This window comes from Heloderma suspectum, chromosome 2 (genome assembly GCF_057233095.1).
Source record: "Heloderma suspectum isolate Gila_16-S chromosome 2, 16-S_ref, whole genome shotgun sequence".
NCBI lineage: Eukaryota > Metazoa > Chordata > Lepidosauria > Squamata > Helodermatidae > Heloderma > Heloderma suspectum.
The window spans coordinates 300,239,062-300,266,218 of NC_139459.1; the positions used below are offsets into that span (position 1 = coordinate 300,239,062).

Sequence of the window (27,157 nt, forward strand, 5' to 3'; positions counted from 1 at the left end):
AAGGTGGCTACATGTGGTTCCCACGCGGTCTCCCCTCTAAGCACTGACCAGACCCAGACCTGCTTAGCTTCAGCAAGGTGTCTGCTTCACATACCTTCAGACCATGCCCTGAGATGTACACATCAAGTAAAACCAGATAAATTATCTTTTGAATTACTGTTTTTACCCAGGGACAAATTAATGGGGATGTAATCAGGATCCATTAAAACTGGTAATATCAATCAACTTGGCCTTTGGCAAAACTCCTTAGTCCCAATACTCTATTGCCCTCCCCCTCCCACTTTTAATTTAAAAAATAAAGTAACAAATTTTCTTACCAGCAGCTGGGATCTCTTCAAAGCAAAGTGAGGGCCTCCAGTCACTGCTATTTTCATTTTCCAGGAATGCCTCTGGGCCACTCAAGGGGCTCAGAGAGATTCTTAGGAAATGAAGATGGCGGGAGATTGCAGGGAAGCCAGCAAAGAGGTGGTGATGGAGAGCTGCAGGAAGCCAGACAGGACTGGGGGAGCCAGCTGGGAGAAATCTGGGGCATTGGAGAGGGTTGTGTGCTTGTATGTCTGAATGGACAGGGGTTGCATGTGTGTGAGAAACAGATGAGTTTAGTGGGATAACCTGGAAGGATTAATGTGGAATTTTGGAGATCCTGAAAATGAGTGTAGTTTCTCAAGTGCTTGCAGTGTGGAGAAGGGAGGGCTATGCAGGCATGCATGATGGATGCATGGGGTGCTTGGTTGTGTGTGTGTGTGGGGGAGGAGAGTGTCTATGGGTGATGAGCAGGGGACAGAGAAAAAAAAGACAGGCGGGAATGAGTTGGATGGCAGTGGGGGAGAGAGAGAAAAAGCATTTGCCTCCTGGGAAATACGTTTCTGTTGGTGCTGAATCTGTGGGTTCAAAAGGGTTGCTTAATGTGTGGGGGCTCAGTCTCCACCTCTGTATGGAATTCAGACTTTTGCACAGGTTACACTTCCTCTGGGCCTAGCAATGCATACTACGTTAGCCATTTTATGGTGGTGCCCAGGACAGCTTCTCAAATTCAGAGCCAGTGTGGTGTAGTGGTTAGAGTTTTGGACTGGGGCTTAGGAGATCTGGATTCTAGTCCCCAGTCAGCCATGAATTCACTGGGTGACTTTGGGCCAAGTACTGACTCTCAGCCTAGCCTACCTCACAGGGTTGTTTTGAGGATAAAACAGAAAGTAGGAGGACCATGTAAGCCACCTTGGGTTCCTGGCAAGTGGAAAAAGGCAGGATTTAAATGTAATAATAAAAAAATTAAGATAAATTGCCAAATGTGGTCATGAGCCCAAAATGGTTGCTTACCCCTCCTCTACTGTAACTAAGCCTAAGTTTGTGTAACTGAAATAAATTCCTATTTCTCCCTGTCTATCTCCATCTGCTTCTAATTCCTCCGAGTTCTCCTCTGCTGAATTTCAGATAGTATGCTCCTCAAGGCAGAGGCCTGTCCTCTTCTGCCTTGTAAAACATGATGCCAGTGTGTAAAAATCTATCTATAATAATAAAAGAGGATGTGTTTGTCTGTCAGCACCATAGCTTCAAGACCATGAAACCTAGACACCTGAAACTTGGCATGCATACTAAGCGGTTCCTAGGAGTGTGCACCTTGGGGTTATTTGGGGTTTTTTAAGCATTAATTAATTTTATGTTATTTATTACACTTATATACTGCCTTTTTTCCTCTTGCGAGGAACCCAAGGTAGCTTACATAGCCCTCCTCCTCTCCATTTGATCCTCACAACAACCCTGTGACTGAGTCAGTGACTGGCCCAAATTCACATAGTGAGCTTACATGGCTGAGTGGGCACTATAACCCATATCTCCCAAGCCCCAGTCCAACACCCTAACCATACCACACTGACTTGAATGTGTCTGTGTGTTGGAAGCTAGCAATACTGACTTCACTCACTAGATGGCAGGCTTCCCTTACCAGCACATAGTTTTGCAATTGATACAGTTTGAAGCCAGGAGGGGAGGGGAGGGGAGGGGAGGGGAAGGGAGGGGAGGGTCAAGGGAGAGAGTTCTACAGCTACCCCCTTCCCCTGCTGTGGGGCAGCACTTCCTCTTAGGTAATGGGTAGACCTCTCCCCCAGGGGGCTATAGGGATGCACCATGGCAGGGGGCATGCCGAAGAATGCCAGCGTCCCTCACTTCACTCAGACAGGATTGGCACAATATATCAAGCTCTGACACCTGCGTAACTCTGTTTTAATAATTCGCTGCATCAAGCTAAGGGCGATTTCATTCACTAGTTAATAAATATTTGGAATTAGGCCATTTTAACTTTTTAAGACTCTTTTTTTAAATGTAGGAAAAGAGAAATATTTACAGAAAACATGACCCTCTCTCTAAAAGAGAAAAAAAAGCAAACTCTCTTTGAAAAATGTGTTTAAAAACAGTGTAATTTGGGACTTAGCTGTAAACATATGCTTACCTGAAATACTGAGCTTACCTGAAGTTAACAATATATTATATTACAAAGTACATAATTTGTACAAAGTACAAATTAATCAGTATTTTTAAATTTTATTTGGAATTGGCTGCAACCATCTGTTAAACAAACATCACACAATGAATTTCTGATAGCATCGCTCCTTCCTTGCCAAAATAAACTCTCCTGTTCCAGCAGAAATCAATCTTTTGATTGTAGTTAACAATAGTTCCAGTGGTCTGTTCATATAAACAATGCCAGTAATGAGTAAAAACAGCATAAATGTAGCCAACTTCAAGAACAGTATTAATAAGGACAAAGAGCAGAGTTAAGAGTTCACCCATGTAGCGCAAACGATCTTGAAATGTTCTCTAAAAGTGACTCCGGTTGCAATCCTAAATTCCAGATATGCCAGCTGGTGGGGCTTTAGGATTTGGCAGAAGCCACTTACACCCATATACCCTGAGCTACTCCTCTGCCAGTAAAAATATGCCAGTATAACATCAGGGTATGCCAACAGAACGCTACACAACTCCCACCAGCAGAGAGACCAAAATGGGAACGCAATAAGGGTAAGCCAAGTGAGGAACAGATTTACACCACATCCTATGCTCCCTCAGACCCAGTTCCTGGCAATTATGCCATCAAAAGAAGTTACCTCCCCTGCCCCCGAACTCAACAGAGAGCAAAATAACACTCCTCTGCCCCTTCCCATTCCACCACAATAGAGAACAGGATTTAGACCAAGGGTGGTCAACCTTTTCAAGATGGGGGCTGCATTGGCCCCTGTGGAAACCTAGGGGGGCTGCATGAGTGAAACAGTGGTGGCAGGGCCTAGGGGAAACATACACACACACACACTCTCAACTAGCGTAAATGAAAGCAGTCAGTAGCAATCTCTACTACCACCACCAATCCCATTCAAGATTGCTCTTTCCCCACTGCTATTAGCAGCATGTAAATAGTGATTTTGATCAAGATCGGGGGGGGGGGCTTTAACCACACCCCTCCCCACAATCCTGATGAAGATTGCTGTTTCCCTGCTGCTAATAGTATCTGTTATCTGCCACCCAGCTGATGAATGATCAGCTGAACAGTAAGGGAAAGTGGGTGGGGCATCCTGGGCCTCCGTGGGCTACACAAAGTGAGGCCAACAGCCGCATGCAGCACGCAGGTTGCCCACATGTAATTTAGACGAACTCTTCATGCAATCACAGCACACTCATAGCAGCATGTAAACCCCTATCACAAATTATACTTTACCCTGGATACATAACCCACAGCCTATTACTGTGGTCCAAATTATCAGCCTTGTAGGGGAGGAACAAATATAGGGATGTATTAAGTTCTAACAAAATATTCATGTTCCAAGTCATAAAGAAGCTGTTTTGGGAGACATATGTGGCTATTTCGGTTGAGTAAGATTAGTTTTATGGAGCAGCCCTACGGAAAAATAGCTGAAGCTAGCTATCAGCACAAAGATAAATGCAGAATTCTTGTAAATAATATTTAGGAAGAATGCTATCTTATTTTTTAAAAGTTTTTTTAAAGCTAGGCAAGCAAAGAAAACACTACGGCCCCATCTACACAGAGACGCTCTCTGAGGCGATTCAGTTTAAAACTGGATTCTCCGTCATTTTGGATTTCCTCCTCCCACTGCACATGCTGCCAGCTAATGTGGCATTTACCTGGGGAAAAACCACTGTCACCGGGCAAACGTCAGCAGGAGAAACTGCATTATTTTGTGCCTATGTGGGCAGAATCCTGCGACCAAGCAACACATCATCAGCAAGTATCCATCAAAGAAGAGAATCAGGAAGTCAGGGGGAGTAAGTGCAATTGAAGATAATGTGATTTACATCCGAGTAGACATGTCTTATAGAGGCTACCCATGATCCCAAAAGCAATTTCCAATTCCCCACCCATCTCTCCTGTGCTGAGTAAGTTGAAGTCAATGTGATTTACTTCTGAGTAGATGCAAAAACCTGATCCTGGTCAGCACAGGACAGACTCAACCAGGAAGGGGTTAACTTTTGTCCTCTAAAGGGTCCATCCTTCACTGGAGGTGAACCTTCCCACCCCCCACCTCCTCACCTGCAAAGATCCTAAATCTACCCCTTCTCAGTTCTGGAGGTGAAGGGAGATTTCTTTTTTTAAGAAAAAAGGGTTCGCCTCCAGCAAAAGGTGGACGCTTTGGAGGAGAGAAGTTAGCCCTTTCCTCATTGAGTCCACCTGCCCCTGACAAAGATCAGGTTCAATGAAGGTTCACCCCTTCACAGCTTTGCATAATGGTGGCTGAGCAAGGGCCATAGAGGTTCTGGGAAAATACTTAATCCTTGATCTTCTTGACATGGGGGGGAGGAGTCACCTTAGGTGGATAGTGACAGCAGGACAAGTGAAGCTATTATTTCTGAAGTTCCATCTTTAGGGCATTTAAAGGTCTGAGTTTGGAGAATTACCTCATCTTACTTCAGTTTGCTTTGCAAATTACAATCTGGTGGGTGGAAATAAGAGTGTTAAAAGAAAAATATATACACAAATCAATCACCTAAAACAGAAAACACTTACACCTCTGAAATGCCAGCCTTTGGTGGAAGAAAACAAGGAAAAGTTGTTCTGCTGCTGCGGTGGCGGCCTGCAAGATAAAGAGAGAGCATTTATTTCTTGCATGCCAGATTTCCCTTATTCACACAGGCTGGAGAGACACACATTCGTCCTCTTTCTCACCCTCACACAAACATCTTACATTTCCTACCACCTTGTTTTTACTAACTGTGCTCCTGAGAAATCTTCTTTTCATGATGGAAAACTGGTTTAATTGATAGTCAAAAGGAAAAAGGTAATCTCTCTCTCTCTCTCTCTCTCTAACTGTAGGCCATCCAGAGCTTTCAGAAATTGATTTTAGGTGGAATTGCTGATAGCACTGAAGTAAGCAAGGCCAGCAATGCCTCTGGAGAAGAGCAGAAACACCATAAAATATCTTATTATTGAGAAAGTGGGAAAGGGCTTTCTTTGCACATTGTACTACCACCTCTCTCAAATAGCATATTATTTTTATCTTTTAATTTCTCGCATCCCCAGCTCTTTGACTTAAGAAGTCTTATCCCCATGGGTGTACACAGATTACACTAATAAGGTAAAGGCAGTAAGTAAATGAAACCTACCTCATACTTTAGGAGGGACAGTTTATCTAACTCATAAAATGTGTTAAATTCAAGACGAGGCTGAACAGCCATCTGTCAGGGATGCTCTGACATGGATTCCTGCACTGAGCAGGGGGTTGGACTCGATGGCCTTGTAGGCCCCTTCCAACCCTACTATTCTATGATTCTATGATTCTATAAATTCTCCAAAGTACAAACAGCTTAAAGACAGCTGTATTGTAACTAACTACCTACTTTCAGGTGGTCACATAACTAAAGTAGCTCAATAACCAGTTCTAATGGCCTAGGACAGAGGGCTTCTTACCATTACTTTGAACAAACTGTGAACAAAAGAAAATGAATATGGGTTCAGCCTAACCAAGAAAGGAATTATGTATGTTTCCCAATAAACAGAAGTGGAAAAGTGAAGGTGGAGAAAGAAAGAGGTAATATTAGAAACAAAGTTCTCAAATAATTATGGGTATGCTTCAGATTCAGGCAAATTCCAAACCCTGAAGACAGATTAAGGAGACATTTGAATCAAAGTGGGACTTCTCTGAAGTGGACCGAATCAGAATACTTGTGAAGATTTGGAGAGAGGAACACAGAGATACAGACAGTGGGTCTCCAAAAATTTCTCCCCAAGCTCTCAATTTAAGGAAAACGCCAGGGTAGAGAGAGGGGCAGGGAGAGGATGGGATATAGTTTTCTTGATTGGCAGCTCCTATTCAGTGAATGCTTTTACCAGGGCTCTCTGATCCCAGTGCTTTTCTGGAGGGATGTTGAAGTAATATATTTCAATACCGATCCAGTGTTGAGTGCTGTTTGCTAGTTCTCTCTCCCAGAAGCAGGAATGTTAAAAGAGGTTTGGTGGAGTCTTTGGGACTTGGGAAAGTATAGCACTGGGTGCTTGCTAGGAAAATGCTGAATGTTCAAAATCAGTGTTTAAAAGAGTATTCTTCAATACAAGGCCTGAGGGTCACTAGCGGATCCCACTCACCTCAAGTGCAGCTCTGCAGCTCTCCCTCCCTCTCTCCCGTAGGTATTCTAGCTTTGCCTTATCAGTGGGCTGGCTGCTGTATTCTAGGCTACAGGAGGAGCTTTCAGGGGTGAGGAGTCATGAGACCTGCCACTTGTCAGCTGTAAGATGGCTGGGTGGGAGAGGAAAATGCAGGAGCAATCAGCCAATTAGCTGTGTTGGGCAGGGGGAGCCCAACAAGCAAAGAGCAAGGTGAGTGGCTAAATGGAGTGGGGCACTGCACAGGCACTAGAGGGGAAAATTACTGTGTGGCCGAGAGACAGAGAGAGTGCAACTTCAATCCGTACTGGGAGATTTTGCAGCGCACTCTCGCAGGGATGAGAAAAAAATCTATCCCGATCCAAGGACCTGACAGAATTTGCCTGCCTTGTGACTTGGTGACTGGTTTATGAGACTTTGCTTGGATGATGTGGTTGGGGGTGGGAAAAAGAGACCCAAACTGGCCTCCAGCTGAGTCCAGTGCACAGTGTCACTGCTTGACTGGAGGAAGGAGATGCCCCCCATGGCCTGGGAAAGGTCCCCAAGTGGCATCTGCAGTGTTGCCTATAGCCAAAGTGACTCTGCTTGAAAAATAGTGAAGATCACTGGTTTAAAGACATGTAGCCTTATCTAGTTCAGCAACACAACAGTCTGTTTTTTCAGGGGAAAAAAGGGTCCAATTTGGGGCAGGGTGGTCAACTATTAACATCCAATGAGATTTATGATTGAAAATATTCCAAGCTCTACTATTTACTAAATACCAATCCAGCACTAACTCAATTATTTTAACTTCAATCCAATGAATTAACACAAAATAACTTGTCTAAAGTAGCCACTCAGTTAAGACATCAACAGAACAATTCTACACGTATTAAATAAGAGATAATTTTTGTGAACAACCCAGACAGCTTCAGCTATTGGGAGGTATAGAAATGTAAGAAATAAATAAAAAGTCCTACTCCATTAAACTTACTCCCAGGGATATACATAGGACTGCAGCTTGAGACTAAAACACTGACCAGGACTAATGGCATTGACTCCAATAAGCAGAATTGTAATGGGGAAGAGAGTTGGATAACAGCTGCTCCCCGTTCCCCAGTAACCCTTGCAAGCCTTGCCATATTGAGAATACCTGCAGCAAAACCACCAGGAGAAGGAGTCAGTGAGAAGCTCTGGGAAGTTTGCCAATTAACACCTCACAATAGAACTAAAATAGCACACTGCTGTGCCTCTGGAGAAAAACACTGACTTTTTGGTAATAAGCAGAACTGGAATGGGGAAGAGGGTTGGATAACAGGTGTCTTCAAATCTCCCGGTAACCCTTGCTAGCTCTGCCTGAGAGCGTCACCGCACGAGGCTAAAATTCCACATCCTTACCGGGGCTTCTGCTTCCAAATTCTTTGCAGGATTAAGAGTGTCTCCTTTACATGGGCAGATATATGCTTTAAATCAGGGAATTCCTTTTGGCAAGTTCTATATGTTTCATTTTACAGCCACTAGATGGTGCTGGGGTTACAGCAGAACTGTGCAATTACACACAGCTGATCAGAATAAAGTTCTTTATCGAGTTATCTCTGCTCTTTTTTAAAGCAGGATAAAGGTCAGAAAGCAAGGGAGACACCCTGGAGGTTGACAACATAATGTAAAAGACCCATTAGTAACCAATCATGAGCATGCAATAAAAGCCTCATATTGAAATGCTCTTACTGAGAACACCTGCAGCAGGATCACCAGGAGGAGGGAAGCTTGCCAATTATCATCTCAACTTTATTTATTTATTACATTTCTATACTGCCCAATAGCCAAAGCTCTCTGGGTGATTCACAAAAATTAAAACCATGAAGTACAGCATAAAACAATATAAACTCTATTTATAACATAGAGTTATAAATAGCCTGCTGCTGCGTGGTGGACCAGTTCTGAATACGGGGATAACAAGGGTGGGGTTAACACACTACCCCCTTTTAGTCTGATGAATTATTATCCTAGGGCTATCTCTAAGTGAAAGTTGGAGATCTTTGGGAGTGAGAATGCTTGGCCATGTCACTCAGGGTGGGAGTCAGGATTGGGGAGGTCAATTCTTGCACCAAGTAAGAGGTGGGGCGGTGAGGATGTTGTGAGGTTTCATTATTTGTTGTAATCATTTGGCATCTGAGAGATGGCTGTGTGTATGTGAAATGGGTGCTTTTGTTTACAGGTAGTCAGTGTCTGTTATTGGCTGATATTTGTGTGAGTTGGGGGAGAGTGGTGCTGCATGTATCTGGGTGATCATGATGGAGGGGGGAAAGAAGGGGGCAGGGGTGCCCCTATAAGTGTGATTATGGGCAGGGGTTGATATGGCACTGTGGGAGGGCAGGTCATCAAGGAGGAGGGGTCAGATATCTGTAGGCTGTCCCTCCATCTCTTGGATTCCTGGTTGCTCTACTACTGGGCCCTTTAGCCTTGGTGGTGCTGATATTTAATGCCAAGTTGGTGCATAACAAGACCACCATCTTCCATGATTTGACTATGGACAAGGGAGCTAACCTGGCATGGACTGCCAAGAACTGGGTGGGGGAACTGGATGCAGTGGACCTGACCCAGTTGTGCCTGCCTGGGTACTCAGTAGAGCACCAGCCCAGGTTGGAGGGGAAAGAGGAGTTGCTGTGATATCATCCAAAATGATACCATCTCTCTCCAGAAGGCTTATTTGAGTTGGAGAGGGCTTTGAGGATCTGTAGTGAATGCTAGGCCAAAGAGACAGACTGGGGAAGTTGCTGGTGTACCATCCACACTGCCCAATGGCTTCCTTAACCAAGCTGGATGCATTTGCCTCCAGCATGGTATTGGAGAATCCAAGAACAGTCATTCTGCGGGACTTCAACATACAGACAGGGACTGTCATGCATAGGTTAACTCAACTTTTCATGTCCTTCATGACAACTGTGTGGCTATCTAAGGTTGTCACTGGCCTAACACACAGAGCAGAGCATACCCTTGATCTACTCTTTGCCACAGGGAATGAGTGAAATGGTCTGAAGATTGGGGGTGGGGAAGGGGTCAAGTAATCTGATTTCATGGTCAGACCATTTTCTGGTGAGGTTTGGTATCACAGTCCCCCATCTCCACCCCCACCCCTACCCCACTACCCTGCCTCCTAGCAGACCCAGGTCCAGCTAAGCACCACACCACTCCCAGCTGCAACACCTGTGGGAGTTGGGGCATAAAACCCAGGCCCCGGTGGGGGTGGGACCACCACTGGCGGGTGTTGTCGCTGAAGGGGGCAACACCAAAGGGGGTCGCCCCTTTGGGGGAGTCACTTCGGGGGAACACAAGGGCAAGGGCCTGTCCCCCTGCTTGAAAGGAGGGAAAGGGACTGTTTGCCTCAGTGTGGCCTGCTGGACTGCCTGCACTAGAGATGTGTTTTTTAAAGATGGGGGGAGGTGTTGGGAGCCAGGGAACGGCCATTACAGTTCTACAGGGCAGAGGGAGATACAGAGGGGGGAGACAGTCACACTCTAAAGGCAGAGTGTGTAGCAATAGGGTGCTGACTGTCCCCCAACTTAAATAACCTGGATGGCCCTGGCAACAGACCCCCTGGGTTGAAACTGCTGCTGCTGAATGCCAGGTCGGTGAATGGTAAAACAACTGCTATCCAGGATTTGATCCTGGATGAGCACACTGACCTGGCTTGTATTACAGAGACCTGGCTGGATGAAGCTGGGGGGGGGGGGGGATCTCTCTCAGCTCTGCCCTCCAGGGTTCTGTGTTCAGCAGCAGGCAAGACCTGGGGGGCGGGGAGGTGGAGTGGCAGTGATCTATCAGAATTCGATCCCCCTCACCAGGTGCCCTATCCCGCAGTCTTCTGGGTTCAAGTGTGTGTATTTGAAGGTGGGTGCCTGGGACAGAATAGGGATTTTGTTGTGGTACCGTCCACCCCGCTGCTCAACAGTCTCCCTTCCTGAGCTAGCCAGGGTAGTCTCGGGGTTGGTGTTGGAGACCCCTCAGCCTGTTGTGCTGGGGGATCTCAACATCCATGCTAAGGCTGCCCTGTCGGGAGCGGCTCAAGACTTCATGTCCACTATGACAACCATGGGTCTGTCCCAGAAGGTATCTGGCACTACCCATGCTGCTGAGCACACTCTGGACCTCGTTTTCTGTGATGGATGGGGTAATAGTGATCTGAGACTGGAGGAACTCTCTATAGTTACGTTGTCATGGACGGATCACTACCTGGTGGGGTTTAGACTTGCTGGCACTCAGAACCTCTACAGGGGTGGAGGGCCGATTAAGATGGTCCGCCCCAGGAGGCTGATGGATCCAAATGGTTTCCTGACGGTTCTTGGGGATTTTCCTGTTGCCTTGGCAGGTGATTCTGTCGATGCCCTGGCCAATCTCTGGAATGGAGAAATGACCAGGGCCGTGGACACAATTGCTCCCGAGTGTCCTCTCTCACAAAGTGGAGCCACACCAGCACCCTGGTTTTCTAGGGAGCTTGCGGTGATGAAACGAGTGAGAAAACAGCTAGAGCGATGTTGGAAGAAAACTCGGAGTGAATCCGATCGAACATTGGCTAGAACCTATTTGAAGGCCTACTCTGTGGCAATACAGGCAGCAAAAAAAAATTTTTTTCTGCCACTATTGCGTCTGCAAAAAGCTGTCCAGCGGAACTGTTTCGAGTGGTTAGGGGTCTTTTGCACACCAGCATGCAAGAAGATAAGTTAAACCTCTCAACAGCCTGCTGTGAACAATTTGCTCAGCACTTTGCAGACAAAATCGCTCAGATCTGCTCTGACTTGGACGCTATAGTTGACACAGACCCAGTGGATGTAACTTTGGCCCCTGCTTGTCCAGTGTTGTTGGATACTTTTCAATTTGTACAGCTGAGGATGTGGACAGGATCCTGGAAGAGATGAGAACCACCACGTGTGTTCTAGATCCTTGCCCTTCCTGGCTCATAAAAGCAGCCAGAGGTGGACTGGCCGAGTGGGTAAGGGGAGTGGTTAAAGCCTCCCTTAGGCAAGGCAGAGTTCCAGCCTGCCTGAAGGAGGCGGTGGTGAGAGCTTTGTTTAAAAAGCCTCCCTAAACCCCACCATATTGGATAATTATCGGCCAGTCTCCAATACTCCATTTCTGGGCAAGATATTGGAGCATGTGGAGGCCTCCCAACTCCAGGGATTCCTGGATGAGACAGATTATCTAGATCCATTTCAATCTGGCTTCAGACCTGGTTATGGGACAGAAACAGCTTTGGTTGCCTTGCTGGATGACCTACGCCGGGAACTAGACAGGGAGAGAGTGTCCCTGTTGGTTCTGCTGGACCTCTCAGCGGCTTTTGATACCATCGACCATGGTATCCTTCTTGGCTGCCTCACTGGGAAGGGACTTGGAGGCACTGTTTTACACTGGCTCCATTCTTTCTTGGAGGGGAGGACCCAGAAGGTGGTGCTGGGGGATTCCTGTTCAACTTCCTGGCCATTGGCTTGTGGGGTCCCTCAGGGTTCTGTTTTGTCCCCATGCTATTTAACATATGCATGAAACCACTGGGGGAGGTTGTCCAGAGTTTGGGGGTTCGGTGTCACCAGTACGCTGATGACATCCAACTCTACTTTTCCTTTCCATCTAATTCCAAGGAAGCTGTTGGGGTGCTGAACCGGTGTCTGTCGGCAGTAATGGACTGGATGAGGGCAAACAAATTGAAGCTTAATCCAGACAAGACAGAGGTGCTGCTGGTCAGTCGAAAGGTAGATCAGGGAATAGGGATACAGCTTGTGCTAGATGGGGTTACACTCCCCCTGAAGACACAGGTTCGCAGCTTGGGTGTACTTCTAGATTCAGCCCTGAGCCTGGATGCTCAGGTTTCAGCGGTGGCCAGGAGTGCATTTGCACAGTTAAAGCTAGTGAGCCAGCTGCACCCATTCCTTGAGATGTCTGACTTGGCCACAGTGACACATGCCTTAGTTACATCCCGTTTCGATTACTGTAATGCACTCTACATGGGGCTGCCTCAGAAGAGTGTTCGGAAACTTCAGCTAGTTCAAAGAGCTGCTGCCAGATTGCTGACTGGGGCTGGTTACAGGGAGCATACAACTTCCCTGTTAAAACAGCTTCACTGGCTCCCGGTCTGTTTCCGGGCACAACTCAGAGTGCTGGTCATGTCCTATAAGGCACTATACGGCTCAGGTCTAGGTTATCTGAAAGACCATATTCTCCCCTATCAGCCTACTCATGCCCTGAGATCTTCAGGAGAAGCCCTTCTCGCCATCCCGCCATCATCACAGGCACGCCTGGTGGGAACGCGCAAGAGGGCCTTCTCGGTAGCTGCCCCAAGGCTCTGGAACTCCCTTCCCAGGGAGACAAGAGTGGCACCCTCCTTGATATGCTTTCGTAGGCATGTAAAAACTTTTGTTCCAGCAGGCCTTTGGGGATAACTAGTCTGGACCTGTGAAAATATGACGGATGGATACTATTTTTCTTTTTGTCTTTTCAATTTTAATATTGATGATTTAATTATATTTTTAACTTTTGTACACTTGTATTTATATTTCTGTTTATAGGTTTTAATTGTACAAGTTTTAACGTTGAAAAGCTGCCTTGAGTCCCAGTATTGGGGAAAAGACAGGATAGAAAGAGGAGGAGGAGGAGGAGAAGACAAAGAAGAAGATCTGCCACCAGAGACGTATGAAACCCAAAGGATTCCTGAATGTTCTGGGACAGTTCCTGGTAGACACAGCATGATTCTGTTAAGTTTCTAGTCTAGCTGTGGAATGGTGAGATAAGATGGGCTTGTCTTGTCATGTCATCCAAATCTGGGCAGCATGGCTTGTTGGAGGGGGAAACAACCCCCAAATAACCCTACAACAGCCACAGTGGCTTATTTTGATCATCTGAACTGGCCCATTGACACACTTGATTGAACATAAGAGAGGTAGTTGTCTTCTTTTTCTGCTGTGCTGTATTATCAAAACCACCTTCACAGGAAATGAAAATAATCTAACCACTCGATTCACACCTCCACACCCCAGTATTGCTAACTAACAAAGTGATGAAGCATGTGAAGTCAACGTGCATCCTAATGAAACAAATGACTAACTTCTTGTGGTCTAATACATGTGGAAGAGAGAAATACTCTGGGTTTCTTTTTTATGTTTTCCCAGCACAGGCAATTTTCTTGTTATCAACATAAATCAGGAGTTGGTAATTAGAACTCAGTAGTTTTCAGCCTATAGCATTGTTTTGCCTTAGCCAACTCCCAAGAGCTAGCCTTGCACTTTTGCAATAAGAAGATGACCTAGAATGACCTGTCAAGCTTTCATTCATTTTAGAGAATGTGCCAAAGAGAATTATGAAAATTATTTTAGGAAGCACATACAAATATGGGTTTCGATCCAGGAATAGGAAAGCAGAACTCCGCTCATGCAACAGGGCTGTCTTGTGTGAGCAAAAGTGCCTTTCTGCTTGCCAAGACAATTCTTGATCCAAGCTATGGCCTTGAACAAAAACATACTTTGACTACACTTCTCTTTTATATGTTGCTAGAATGCTGGAGTCAAGTACCACACAATCATTGAAGAGATGGTGTACAAGATAAATAGAAAGGGGGGAAATATTTGAAATAAGCAATGGTAAACACTGGAGCTAAATCATACCAATACCTATTTATACAAATGTGTAGAATTATTATTAATTTATACCCCATGTTGTGAGCTGGGTCCCAACATCCAGTTTCCCCCAAAATATGTTCAAAACAGTTTATAATAAATAGTTGGCTTTATATTGTAATACAAATCACAATATAAGCCAACACAATAAAACCAGCATTTTAAAAAGTTATTTATTACATTTCTATACCACCCAATAGCCGAAGATCCACCATCAACTGAAGCAAAACTAATTTCTTTTAGAAGAATCAGCCAAGAACATAAAAAGGAGAAGCCTGATGCAGAACCTTTTGGGGGCATCTTCCAAAGACACATCACCAAATCTGCAAAGCCCAACTCGGGTCACCACCCCTCTCAATGTCAATGGCATGGAGGCCAGAGAAGGGCCTCTGATGAAGAGCAGATGAGCAGTTACATACATGAGAAGGTGGTGCTTCAGGTACACTAAGCCCAGGCCATTTATATGTTTATTTCTCCTGCAGATTTATAGGCCACACTTCACACAAGGCTTCCAGGGCAGTATACATATTTTGTAATTTTAAATATAAAAACTACAATATAAAACAGCAAAATGCAGATGCACACTGGTCAATAAAACCCAGTGAACAATAAATAAGTTAAAAATGGCTACGTAATACACTGGGCTTTAAAAAAAAAAGGTATTCACCTGGAGCTCGAGAGACACTGAAGCTGGTTATCAATCCAGCTTCTCTGGGGAGATCATTCCATATATGGGGCACCATCACAACCCAAAAGACCATCTACTGGGTCACGACCTACCAATCCTCAGACAGTGAGTGGACTTAGAGGAAGGCTTCTGAAGAGTAATGTTCCAGGGTTTCTAGCAGTTAAATCTCTTAAGGCCCAATCCTTTTGATTGCACCCTCGCTGTTCAGAAGCTCCTAAACTCAAGGGCTTCCTAGATTCCTATGTCCTGCTGAGATGAAGCCAGCAGGGCGGGAGGAGTGGTGGAGGAGATTTTTGCCTCCCTGCCCTCCATCCTTTTTTTTCACTAGATGGGCTTTTCAACCCATCTAAGCAAGGGCACTTTGGAGGGGGAGGGAAGGAGACTGGAGGAGATTCAGGAAAGATCATATCCTGGCCTCTCCAGTCTCTTCCCCTTGCCCCAGAGCTCAATGCAGGAATCCAAGTCAGAGCAGAGCAGAGCAGAATCCTTCCTGCTCAATGCAGGAATCCAAGTCAGAGCATCCCTGACAGATGGCTGTCCAGCCTCGTCTTGAAGGCCTCCAGTGTGGGAGAGCCCACCACCTCCCTAGGTAATTGGTTCCATTGTCGTATTGCTCTTACAGTCAGGAAGTTTTTCCTGATGTTCAGCTGGAATCTGGCTTCCTGTAACTTGAGCCCATGATTCTGTGTCCTGCACTCTGGGATGATCGAGAAGAGATCCTGGCCTTCTTCTCTGTGACAACCTTTCAAGGACTTGAAGAGTGCTATCATATCTCCCCTCAGTCTTCTCTTCTCAAGGCTAAACATGCCCAGTTCTTTCAGTCTCTCTTCATAGGGCTTTGTTTCCAGTCCCCTGATCATCTTTGTTGCCCTCCTCTGAACCCTCTCAGGTTTGTCCGCATCCTTCTTAAAGTGTGGTGCCCAGAACTGGACACAGTACTCCAGATGAGGCCTAACCACTGCTGAGTAGAGGGGAACTAGTACTTCCCGGGATTTGGAAGCGATGCTTCTATTAATGCAGCCCAAAAGCGCATTTGCCTTTTTTGCAGCCACATCACATTGTTGGCTCATATTCAGCTTGTGATCGACAACAATTCCAAGATCCTTCTCGCTTGTAGTGTGGTTGAGCCACGTATCCCCCATCTTGTAACTGCGCATTTGGTTTCTTTTTACTAGGTGCAGAACTTGGCATTTATCCCTATTAAATGTCATTCTGTTGTTTTCTTGTTATCACAAGAAGAGTACTGTTCATGTCAGTGCTAACTGGAACACTTCTTTGTCCTAAACCAGGGGTGGCCAGAAGGTAGATCTGGATCTACTGGTAGATCTCTGGTTGATATTCAGTACATCAGCAATGATTTCTGACTCCCAATAGTTTAATAAAAGCAGCAAAAAAAATGACACACACACACCCATCCTGAATTAAGCTGCTGAAATGAAGAAAATGTAGGGGATCAAGGGGTAGATATTTGTGTAGGAGGCCAGTGAGCTCATTCGGTTCAGGTACATAAAACTAATTCCTGGGCTCAGAATTCTTTAATTCTAAGTAACAAATGTACCTGGCACTGCCTTTCTTCCCATGGCTGCCTTAGATGGGGGTAAAACAGAGTAAATAAGTCATGTGGTGAGTGCATCTCTAAGGTCCTATTACTGACTGTGTAGCAACTTTAGTTTCTCGCTTGCCTCTTATGTTAGTTGCAAATGTGGGTTGGTTTGGAGATATACTTTTGATTTTTAAGATACTCAGTAAGAACCTGCAGAATACAATTGACATGGAAAAGAAACTACTGAATCATTATTTTGTTTCTTTAACAGAGGGCATTATTCATTGCCTAGCTTTGTATCAAGTAGGATACTCATAGTTTCCAAATTACTGGGAGGAAAACCAAAGTCAACCCAGTCTTGTACTTTGCAACAACATGTATTTGGATTTTTGAAGAGAAGAAAACACAGAGAATTACACATCATTAACTTCCACTCTCCAATTGCAATTTAAAAGCTTCCATACCAAAGACAGACGAATCGTATTTCCAAGAAGTACCACAATACTCAGTTCCACAGAATTACCACATAGATTCCATTTTGTTTCAAAACAAAACTTGATACTGGGGTTTTACAAAGGAAAATAAAGTCCAACTGGATGGTTTTAATCTGCGGATGTTTCTGATGTCATAAAGGAGGCTCCTTGTTGGGGAAGAGATAATCAGCAATGGTCTCCATCTTCTTTTCTGTAGATCTTGAGTCATCCCAAATTTGAAGTGTCCCAATACAAGCAAAAGAAATAAATTCTGTATGGAGAATATCAAATCCATTTGACAGGCAATCAGGCCCAGGGACTCTGGGTAGTATCCAAGGGGGGGTCTCCAGTGTATGGACAGCCCCCGCTGTTCTGGTGAGCACACAGCCATCCCTGCTGCATGTGCACCCCCTACCACTCACAGGTGCGATTAGCACTTCCAAGGGCAAGCACTAAAACTAGCATTTTCACTAGTTTGGGCACTTGCCCCCCGAAATGCAAATTGCCCCCGCCAGCGGTAGGGGTCATGTGCGCACCAGCGCTGGCTAGGATAGCTACATGTGCATCAGGACCAGCGGGGGCTGGCCGCTCACTGGTGTCAGGGTGGAAACTGAGCCGATAGAACCCCAGAGCAGTTCTGATTCTGAGGAGGATCAGCAATCCGTGGAAGAGGAGCCAGCTCATCCCTCACAGGCACAGCAGCTGGCAAAGATTCCTCCTGCCGGCATTCCTGAGATAGATAGTGATCCTAGCAGTGAGAAAGTGCGGGAGGGGGGCTTCCTAGACGCTCAGCACAGACGCAGGGAGCGACGAGTGATGGAGGGCGCGGAAAGGAGGCATAGCGCCCGTTTGGCGCGCAAGCAATGGCCGCCTCCCGTGGACCCAAGGGAAAGAGGGAGGATCTCTCCCTAGCCCATAAGTTCAGGGTCTTCAAGTGATTCTCCTTCAAACAGGGATCAACTGCCTACTCGGAGCATAGGTTATTCTGCTGTTCATTGCTTAGTCGCTGGTGATTAGCATCTGAAAGAGTCATTAAGTTGAAAAAGGATTAAAGCCTTGAAAAGAATCCTTTCATCTGTGTCTTGAGTTGGCTATTGGAGTGTACTGAAAGAGGCCGCTAGGGCGCTCCTGACAACTGGAGACCCCCGTTGGATACTACACTCCCTTACCTTGACCAATTTCACAGCAGCATACTTTCATATTCTAGTTCTTCCACCCCACAAAAAGTGGAATGGCTCACTTCATGAACCTTTCAATTCAGTGCTCCTACACCAGTTGACAAATGTGCCACATAATAAATTGACTAGAACTTGGAGGTGTCCACCTGACTTTAAGAATCTTTGGCAAGACCTCTGTGCATATCAAGTTCTAGTCAGTACAGGCAACACAAGAATGAAAGCTTTCATCATCTGGAGGATGGGGGACAAAATCAGTCAATACTCACAAAAAGGCCTCCTCCCTTCCATCTGGTTGGCTCAACGATCTATTGTTGTGAATAGAGCATCGGAAATGAGAGCTGAACCTTAGACTGGCTGAACTAGCAAGAAACAGCTAGACCCACCAGAGTGGTCCCTTTCTCCACAGGTTTTTCTAATCAGATCACTGAATTATCCCAAAAGTAGACTAATTAGCCTACATACAGAATCAGCAATTCACAAGATTCTCAGGAGTCTTCACAAAGAATCCAGTGAGGGGAGCCCAAGGCATATACATTCAGGAGACGCTACAGGGTCAAATGACATGTTACGCTTACCGTATAGTATATAGCTTCATCTTCAGTTTTTATTTATTAAATTACAGGTATGGGGTGTGGGTGATTCCTACCTTAAGCAGAGCACATGATGAGGGGAAGCCTACCACTTCCACCACTCCCAGCCCTTAACCAAATGAAAATCACCCCTCTCAAGTGGCATGGGGCTTGGAAAAAATGTCCCGTTGGTTCCACTGCTCATAGGAGTTATTCCTGCCATCCTTTTGCCCAAACCATTTCCACTACTTGGAGAGGAAATTGCATAAACTGGATGTTCAAGCATACCTTAACCCTCTTCTTTAGAGAACCAAAACCTCAAGGAGATCTATAATGAACCCTCATTACTACGTACAGCTGGGGCCCAGAGTCAAGATTTCTAAAGCTACCCTGGTTAAGTGAATAAGAAGTTGTTTTAGTTTGGCCTAACAAACATCAGGCAAGGGAACACCCAAGAAATTAGTGACAATTCTATACTTCAGGAGCCTTTGGGGGATGTTATCCTATAGAAGAGACTTGTAGGGCTACCACCTAGCCAAATCCTCATTCCTTCACAAATTAAATAAAAATTGAACAAAAAAGGCACCCATGGCACTACAGACCACTGAAAAGGTCAAATTTAGTTTGCAAACCAGCTAAATTTGACCCTTTGGTTGCTAAATAGCACTACGAACAGCATTCTTTAAAAACATTTCCATGCCCTATACAGTATGGGCTGTGGGGGGGTCTAGGGGTAAAAATGGCCCCCCGACCTCCTGCAGTTGCCCAACCCTGACATAAAGGATAAAGATTCTGGTCCGATCTTTTTCCTGCTGTGAAGGTTTTCTGTTTGTACATCTTGCATCTTAGTTACAAGGGGAGATGTTTTTAAAAAAGGCATCTTCTACCTGCAGACTGAAGAGCTACAGTCCACTTGACCACCTCAGTGTTCCACAACTACATTCTGCCATAGATATAGATCAGGCCCTGGCTGCTTGTCATCAAACTATGTGCAGGACTGTGTCAACTAGCCCGTAATCCACATTATGGATTTCTCCAGAGCAAAAGAAAAGGAGGAGAAGAAGAATAAATTATTGGAACTCAGCCAGGTTCTATTAAGTTATTTTGTAGAGTGATAAAGCCTAATAAAGGGTAACCAGAATGACACAATTGCAAATCCACCCCCCGCCACCTAAAAAGCAGATGCAGAGCCCACTTGAAAGTGCATCTGTGTGATGGCTGCTTTGCATTAACCACCTAAATTGCCTTTCACCATGCCAGTGGTGCTTAATGCTAATAGCACTTATTTTCACCATCTCACCATTGATTCAAATCCTCAACAATTCCAAATACTTTAAGCACTACTGCATACTTACCCTGGCATTTTTATTTGACATAGTTTTCTCAATTTTTGGATCCAGTTTTAAGTGTTCTAATGTTTAGGCCTAATTTCAGTCTCATAGAGCTTTCCAGCAAAATATTCTGTAACCTTACGCTGTTATACATTTTGAACTGTGCGCTCTACATTTTGTTCTCATTTCCTAACAGAATAGGCACTTTGAATACTTATTCCATTATCTCTTCAGGGTCATGTTATTAACCTAATGTAAGATACAACAGAACAAAAATGTTTTCAAATGACTGGTTGTCACAGTTGGGTTCCTGCAGGAATATTTCTTGCATCAGTGTTGTCATAGCAATTTCTACAGAAAAACTGCTGAATACACTGGAGTGACACCTGATGAAATTCCCAGGGAAGCTTTATTGAGAATGTCAACTAAGAACAGAACACACTCAGTCTTCATCAAAATTTACACTACATTAATTCTAAAATGCAATTGCTATGTTTCTGAAACTTGTCACCTCCACAGCAAATTCAGATGATTAATAAAAATCAGTAAGTTAATTGTAATGTAAGTCAATCTGATTTTCAGGAGCTTTCGACAGTGGGTATCCTAGCACTTCTAAGACACATACAGCATGCCAGCTATGAGACTTAGGGTGCAATCCTATCAAGATAGGCAGCCACTTCCGAATTCGGAGGCGACTGCCTATCCAAAGCAGGGCAGCGGAAGCACGGAGGAGATCATTCCCTCCGCGCTCCTCCTGCCCTGCATTTTTGTCTAGACAGATGCTTTCAGCTTCTAGCCATGGGAGCATGGAACGGGGAAGGAGGCTGCTGTACAACACATAGGATGTGTCATACAGGCAGTTCCACCTTCCCCGCCCCGGAATGCCCCCAGCCACGCCCCTCTCCAGCCGCTCTGTGCTCCTCTTGCGAGCGTGGAGGATGGGGCTGTTCCACGCTGCCTCCGAGGCAGCACAGAAGTTGGGGGAAGTCGGTTCTCTGGGAACCAACCTCAGGGCACGGGCTCCGAGGTCAGCTCCCGGAAAACACCATATCCTATGGCCATCTAGCCACTGTCTAGCTGCCATAGGATTGCTCCCTTAATGAGCATATTAAAATTTTGTTCTTTCAAGATACACAAAAAACATGGACCTAATCCTTTCTCAGGGCATCTCTACACCTGCAATTTATCACAGATTCATGACTGGCCACTCATGGAAGTCTGAGGGTCCATTACACGACAGCGTAATCATCCAGTGATTTTCCCGCCATTTTCCCCTGAACAACAACAACAATCCCGTGGTATCCCCAAACAGAAAAAAATGAAGCATTGTTTCAGCCTATGTAACAGGAGCACCATGGCCTGCACATGTACTTCTCCCATTGCATGAAAAATGTGCTTTCTTTGGTGTTGTTGGGGGCATGGTCATAATGACGATGGCATCATGACCACCATCACGGGGTGGTGGGCGTGTTGGTATACTGACCTGCTGGCTTGCTGCTATGCCCTAGCTAAATGCAATACACTAACTTTTGCTCCTGACTTCGGCTGCTTACTCCACAGCACAGAATGGCCAGCATGCCAGCATTTCAGCAGTTCGCTGGGAAACCAGTGCCAGCGAAGGCAGGGTTCAGGCAGTTCAATGGTGGTTGCTGTCCACCTGCATTGCATGTCAATCACAACCAAAGCACCAGTAATGTGTGAGAGGAGGGAAAGGGGCAGGAATCAGGGAGGAAATTTCCAATGCCCCCAATGCATACAATGGTTTTTCATGGAAAAGTAGCCACCCTGTGAAAAGGTAAGCAACAGAATATAACAAGAGCGAAACAACTGTGTAAAGGAGCCCGATCTAATCCCGCAGTGAAACCGGACGGAGAAAGCCCTGGTTTTGATGTGGATTTCTGCCCCCGTGTAATGAACCCCTCAGACATTACTCCCACATATTTTTAAGAGACACAAACAATACATCGTGGATTGGATCCGGGATCTGCCTCCCACAAGAAAAAGTGACTTTATGTGAGAGGAAGGACTCCACTCACGGAAGGTCCCTCCACCTGATTTTTGGTGATCCCCCCTCCTCCCACATATCATCGCTCACCCCATTTAGCACTGTCTTCTGATTCTTGGTGTAGCATTTCAGGGGGCTGGAGGAGCTGCAGTGGGTAGGAAATTCAGAATATAAATACAAAAAACATAGGCCTAATTCTTTCTCAGACATTACTTACACTGCTTGAGAAACCACCCTTATCTACTTGAACCAAACATTCTGCATTTTGTATACCACTTGCCTAGTTCTCACCGAGATACTAAACACATATCTAGGCTGTACCACTTCAAAATACAGAAGGAGATGCTCACACTGTTTAATGCCTCTCCATTAAAAAAAGAGAAAAGAATCCCTCCACACAGAAAACTAGCAAGTCAGGGAGAAGGCTATACTAAACCCCTTCTCCCTAATACGCTATTTTCCTATGCAGAGTGAGTTTTTCTATTGGTTTAGTTTATTACATTTATCTATTGTTTCACGCAACCAAAACAAGTCCTGAGGCACTTTACAAAGAAACTGTATAAAGGTGCATTCAGTCATACAAAACCTACACCAGTCTTAAGTGATACAGTTTGGACACAGGTTTACTGTCTCAGTGAGAGCCAAACTAGATGTGACACGGGACATCTGATCAACCTTTCTTAGCACAAAAGCAGTCAGAGGGGACCAAACTGGACTGAGGCCACAGCACTGGAGTGTGGGTTAACCCCACCCCCACCCCCGCCATGCCAATAGAAAAACATCCCATTCACTCACACAGCTGCTGTTAGCCACAGAGGGAGGGAATGGTTAGGTACCCATACTGTACCTGTGTTCCTCCTCTCCACAGCTACGAGCAGCTGCAGAGGTGGAGGAGAGAACAATTTTCTATTGAGAAAACTGCACTGGTAAGAAGGTCAACCCCCTCTCTGCCAGAACTGAAGATCCAAGCCAATTCACTACCGCTATACCCGCAGCTGCTTTGGGGAAAAGAAAAAGGAACTAGTTGTATCTCTCACATCATAAACCTTTCTACACCAGGCTAAAATCACGCAACTTTACCGGGGCTTTCTGCTTCTGTTTTAAATGCAGGATCACGATGGGCTCCCTTTACCCACACTTCCCTTCCCTCTTTTCCCCCCTTATCTGTGTTGTTCTAAGTTTCATTATACAGCCACTAGAGGGTGCTGGGGTCTAGCTCTTCTAATTGTGAGATTTCCTCTTTTCCTTTAGGGAACTCAAAGTGCTGTAATTTGACAGCTCATTATCTTCGATCTTTTTGAAAATTGGATATAGGTCATTTAATGCGGGAGACACCCTGGAGGTTGATGACGTCATGTAAAGAACCCACAAACTTTCATGAATAACCAATCTCAACAGCAGGATAAAAGCCCCTGTGTGGAGAAGTCCCATGCCTAGCTTGGCCTCAAGCCTAGGCCACTACATTATGTGTATTTAGTACATTAGCATCTGTACTAGAATCCAGAACATTGTGGGAGAAGCCACTCTCAGAGCAGCTATATCCTCAATTTGCCTAAAACCATTTTGCAGCTTTTCCAGTATGAAACTTCTTCAAACAAATGTTCCTACACAAAGGTGACAAAACCACCCCAAAACTGATTCAAGGGACCATGACTGAATTGTATTTCTGTGGTGTAGCAGCAGCACATAATTCTCCAAACCCCCAGTAACATTAAATAATTCATTCTGACATGTGGAAACTATTTACATCAGACCCTGCCAATTGCTGCTATTTATGCTGCAGCGTGTTTGCAATTATATGATGTTTTATTTTGCATTTTCATCCAAGTTTTCACTAATTCCACTGCACACCATATTATGGGATTCCTGTATGCCTTGCCCCATTTTTAGCCATATTTTTTAATACAACCCAGTTTGGATTTCTCACCTTTCTTTGCGCTGAACAGTACAGTACATTGCATTTTCTCTTTTAAAATTGATAGAAGAGCAACCATACGAAAATCAGAATTAAGCAGGAGATCAGAGATATTTTCCTGGGGACTAGTGGAGGTTACAGTGCTAGGAGGTAGATTTAGAACTTTGACCACTGTGATGAGTTAGCCCACCCAGGTCAAAGTCAAGGCTAGGAGATATTTAACTCTCTCAAGGATTGCAGATGCTAAATTGGCTCTTTTATCAGTGAAGAGGTTTTTCACAACTTCATTTCTACAACCTTAATTGTGAAAAGAATTGTGGCTTTTGAAAAAACACATTCAGTTTACAGGACAAGTTGTTTTATACACATTAAAGTGCATTCTCCCTCTCTCCTCCCTCAAAATATAATTGAAAACTCGAACATGAACGAACAACGTTTTCACTTATTCAGTTGTTAAAATCTGAGTCATGATATACAAGGAAAGTAAACAAGGAATATAAATTTGGCTATAGATGATGAAAAAAAAGAACCCAACATAATTTACATGGTTCACTTTGTAGAATATAATGGGTATCATAGCTACTATTATCAATAACTAGCAGAGCGACAGGAACACAATCTGGCATGTGAACTATGAAGCAGTTTTGGCTCTGCTTATCTTGGAAACACAGAGTGCCCTGGAATTTCTTTCTTTTATTGTAAACGTGGACATGTAGTGAACTTTCTGGAATTTTTCCACCATTTGTTAACAAAAAGCTTGCCACTATATAGAGATTTCATTCCACCAGCAAAGTTCTGAGTTGGTCTAGTTACATTCTCATAGAATCTTAGAATAGTAGGGTTGGAAGAGGCCTATCAGACCATCAAGTCCAACCCCCTGCTCAGTGCAGGAATCCAAGTCAAAGCATCCCTGACAGATGGCTGTCCAGCTTCATCTTGAATGCCTCCAGTGTGGGAGAGCCCACTACCTCCCTATGTCATTGGTTCCATTGTCGTATTGCTCTTACAGTCAGGAGGTTTTTCCTGATGTTCAGCCGGAATCTGGCTTCCTGTCACTTGAGCCCATTCTGCCGTGTCCTGCACCCTGGGATAATCGAGAAGACATCCTGGCCTTCCTCTCTGTGACAACCTTTCAAGGACTTGAAGAGCGCTATCACATCTCCCCTCAGTCTTCTCTTCTCAAGGCTAAACATGCCCAATTCTTTCAGTCTCTCCTCATAGGGCTTTGTTTCCAGTCCCCTGATCATCTTCGCTGCCCTCCTCTGAACCCTCTCCAGTTTGTCCGCATCCTTCTTAAAGTGTGGTGCCCAGAATTGGACACAGTACTCAAGATGAGGCCTAACCAGTGCTGAGTGGAGAGGAACTAGTACTTCATGTGATTTGGAATGTAGCCCAAAATAGCATTTGCCTTTTTTGCAGCCACATCACATTGTTGGCTCATATTCAGCTTGTGATCTACAACAATTCTCTCCACTGTCATTTAGTCACTGTATTTGATCTAAATGAAAACAACTGTTTGATAAACAATTGTAACATAGCATACTGAGGCTGCGCACATGAAGTAATACTGATTGAAATCCACAAGTTTTACTTTCAAGTAAATGTATTCAGGATCAGGATATAAAATACAAGAAGTATATTCACTTCAGAATATCAGTGTCAAGGAAGATAAATTCATCTGATGAAGTGGACTATAGTCCACAAAAGCTTGTGTCAGAATAAATTTATTAGTATTTAAGGGCACAATTATTATTATTATACCACCCCATAGCTGAAGCTCTCTGGGCGGTTTACAGAAGTTAAAACATTAAATACAATATAAAAAGTTTAAAAGCCATTTACATAAAAGCAAACAGACAATATACACAAACAACATATAGCTATTGAGGTAGTCAGCAATCCTATTGAGGTAGTCGGTAGCCTCCAAAATCGGAGGCTACTGACTATCCAATGCAGGGCAGACAGAGCATGGAGGGGTTCCTCTCCTCCGCGCCCCGCCCACCTTGCATTTGTGCCTAGATGCGTGTTTTCACATGTCTAGCCGTAGCTTCGGGAGGGAACGAGCCTGGAGACCTGATAGGAAGCTGTCTAAAGCAGCTTCCACGGTATCCTCCTCTCCCTGCCCCCAGGAACTCCCCCTTTACCCCTTCTCCATGCCCCATTTCTGAACATGGCAACAGTGCGGAAAGAATCACACTGGCTACGAGGGGCGGGGGGCAGGGAGAGCCGTTTCTGGAAACCAAGGTTGATGACACTGGTTTCCAAAAACTAAAAAATCCTATACCATCTAGACGGTGTCTAGTGGCCATAGGATTGCTCTCTAAGACTCCTTGTTGTTTTTTCTGCAATAGACTAGCACGGCTACCCTCTAGAAAAAGGAAGAAATTGAATATTTGCTTATGGGAGATTTTGTCTCTTGCTATTACTCTCACAATATCTGAAAACCAGGAATCAATATCCATAAGTCATCCAAGGAATTACTATATTGCAACTAAAGTTTAAATGACTTCTCTAGACATCCCAGGGAAATATAAAGGAAATACACCACTGAAGTCCAGAAGCCAATTTCAGTTGTGTGTCCCACCCTTCCTTTTTTTCATTGTTCATTAGAATATGGCCTATTTAGAGGAGAGCTGTAACTAGGGAAACATGAATTCTGGGTATATACCTGGAATCACTTAAATTAGTTACCACTTAACACATATCAAAATATATAACCATACAATGAAAAAACAGGGGAGATTTTTTTATGTATTACATTCCTCCAAGAACCTCAAGGCAGTATACATGGTCATTTTCCCCCTCCCCACATTTTTCCTTACAACAACCCTGTGAGGTAGCTTAGGCTGAGAGATAGTGGCTGGCCCAAAGTCATCTAATCAGCTTCATAGCTGAGTGGGCATTTCAACTTGGTTTCCACCAGTCCTACTCCAACAATCTAACCATTACATATGTACACCACTGCAACTTGCATAATAAGCAATAGTAAGCCCACAGTGAGTGGGTAGAATTTAATTTGAAGGAACAAGTGTGATTTTTTGTGTTCGTACTGATCATAAGCCTATTCTATTTAGACTAGGGGGAAAGTGCCATCCAAACAAAACACAAACCCCAGATTTAACCATTTGCCAAGTAGTATCTTACCATTTTGAGCATATAAGCTCAGAGGGACAGGGCACTTGGGAGCGATCATGTCAACTGCAGTAGTCAT

General features: G+C 44.7%; 1 protein-coding gene and 1 pseudogene across 2 annotated transcripts in view; one reads left to right on the forward strand and one right to left on the reverse strand.

Moving 5' to 3' along the window:
- Positions 1–27,157, reverse strand: part of ARHGEF3 (Rho guanine nucleotide exchange factor 3) — a 229,399-nt gene that overhangs the window by 167,621 nt on the left and 34,621 nt on the right. For both annotated transcript variants that reach the window (XM_084840053.1, XM_084840056.1), the window contains exon 2: positions 5,012–5,078. In XM_084840053.1, coding sequence (XP_084696179.1) covers positions 5,012–5,078 — 67 coding nt within the window. The remainder of the gene's footprint in view (positions 1–5,011; positions 5,079–27,157) is intronic.
- LOC146354880 (uncharacterized) lies at positions 9,113–14,197 on the forward strand (annotated as a pseudogene).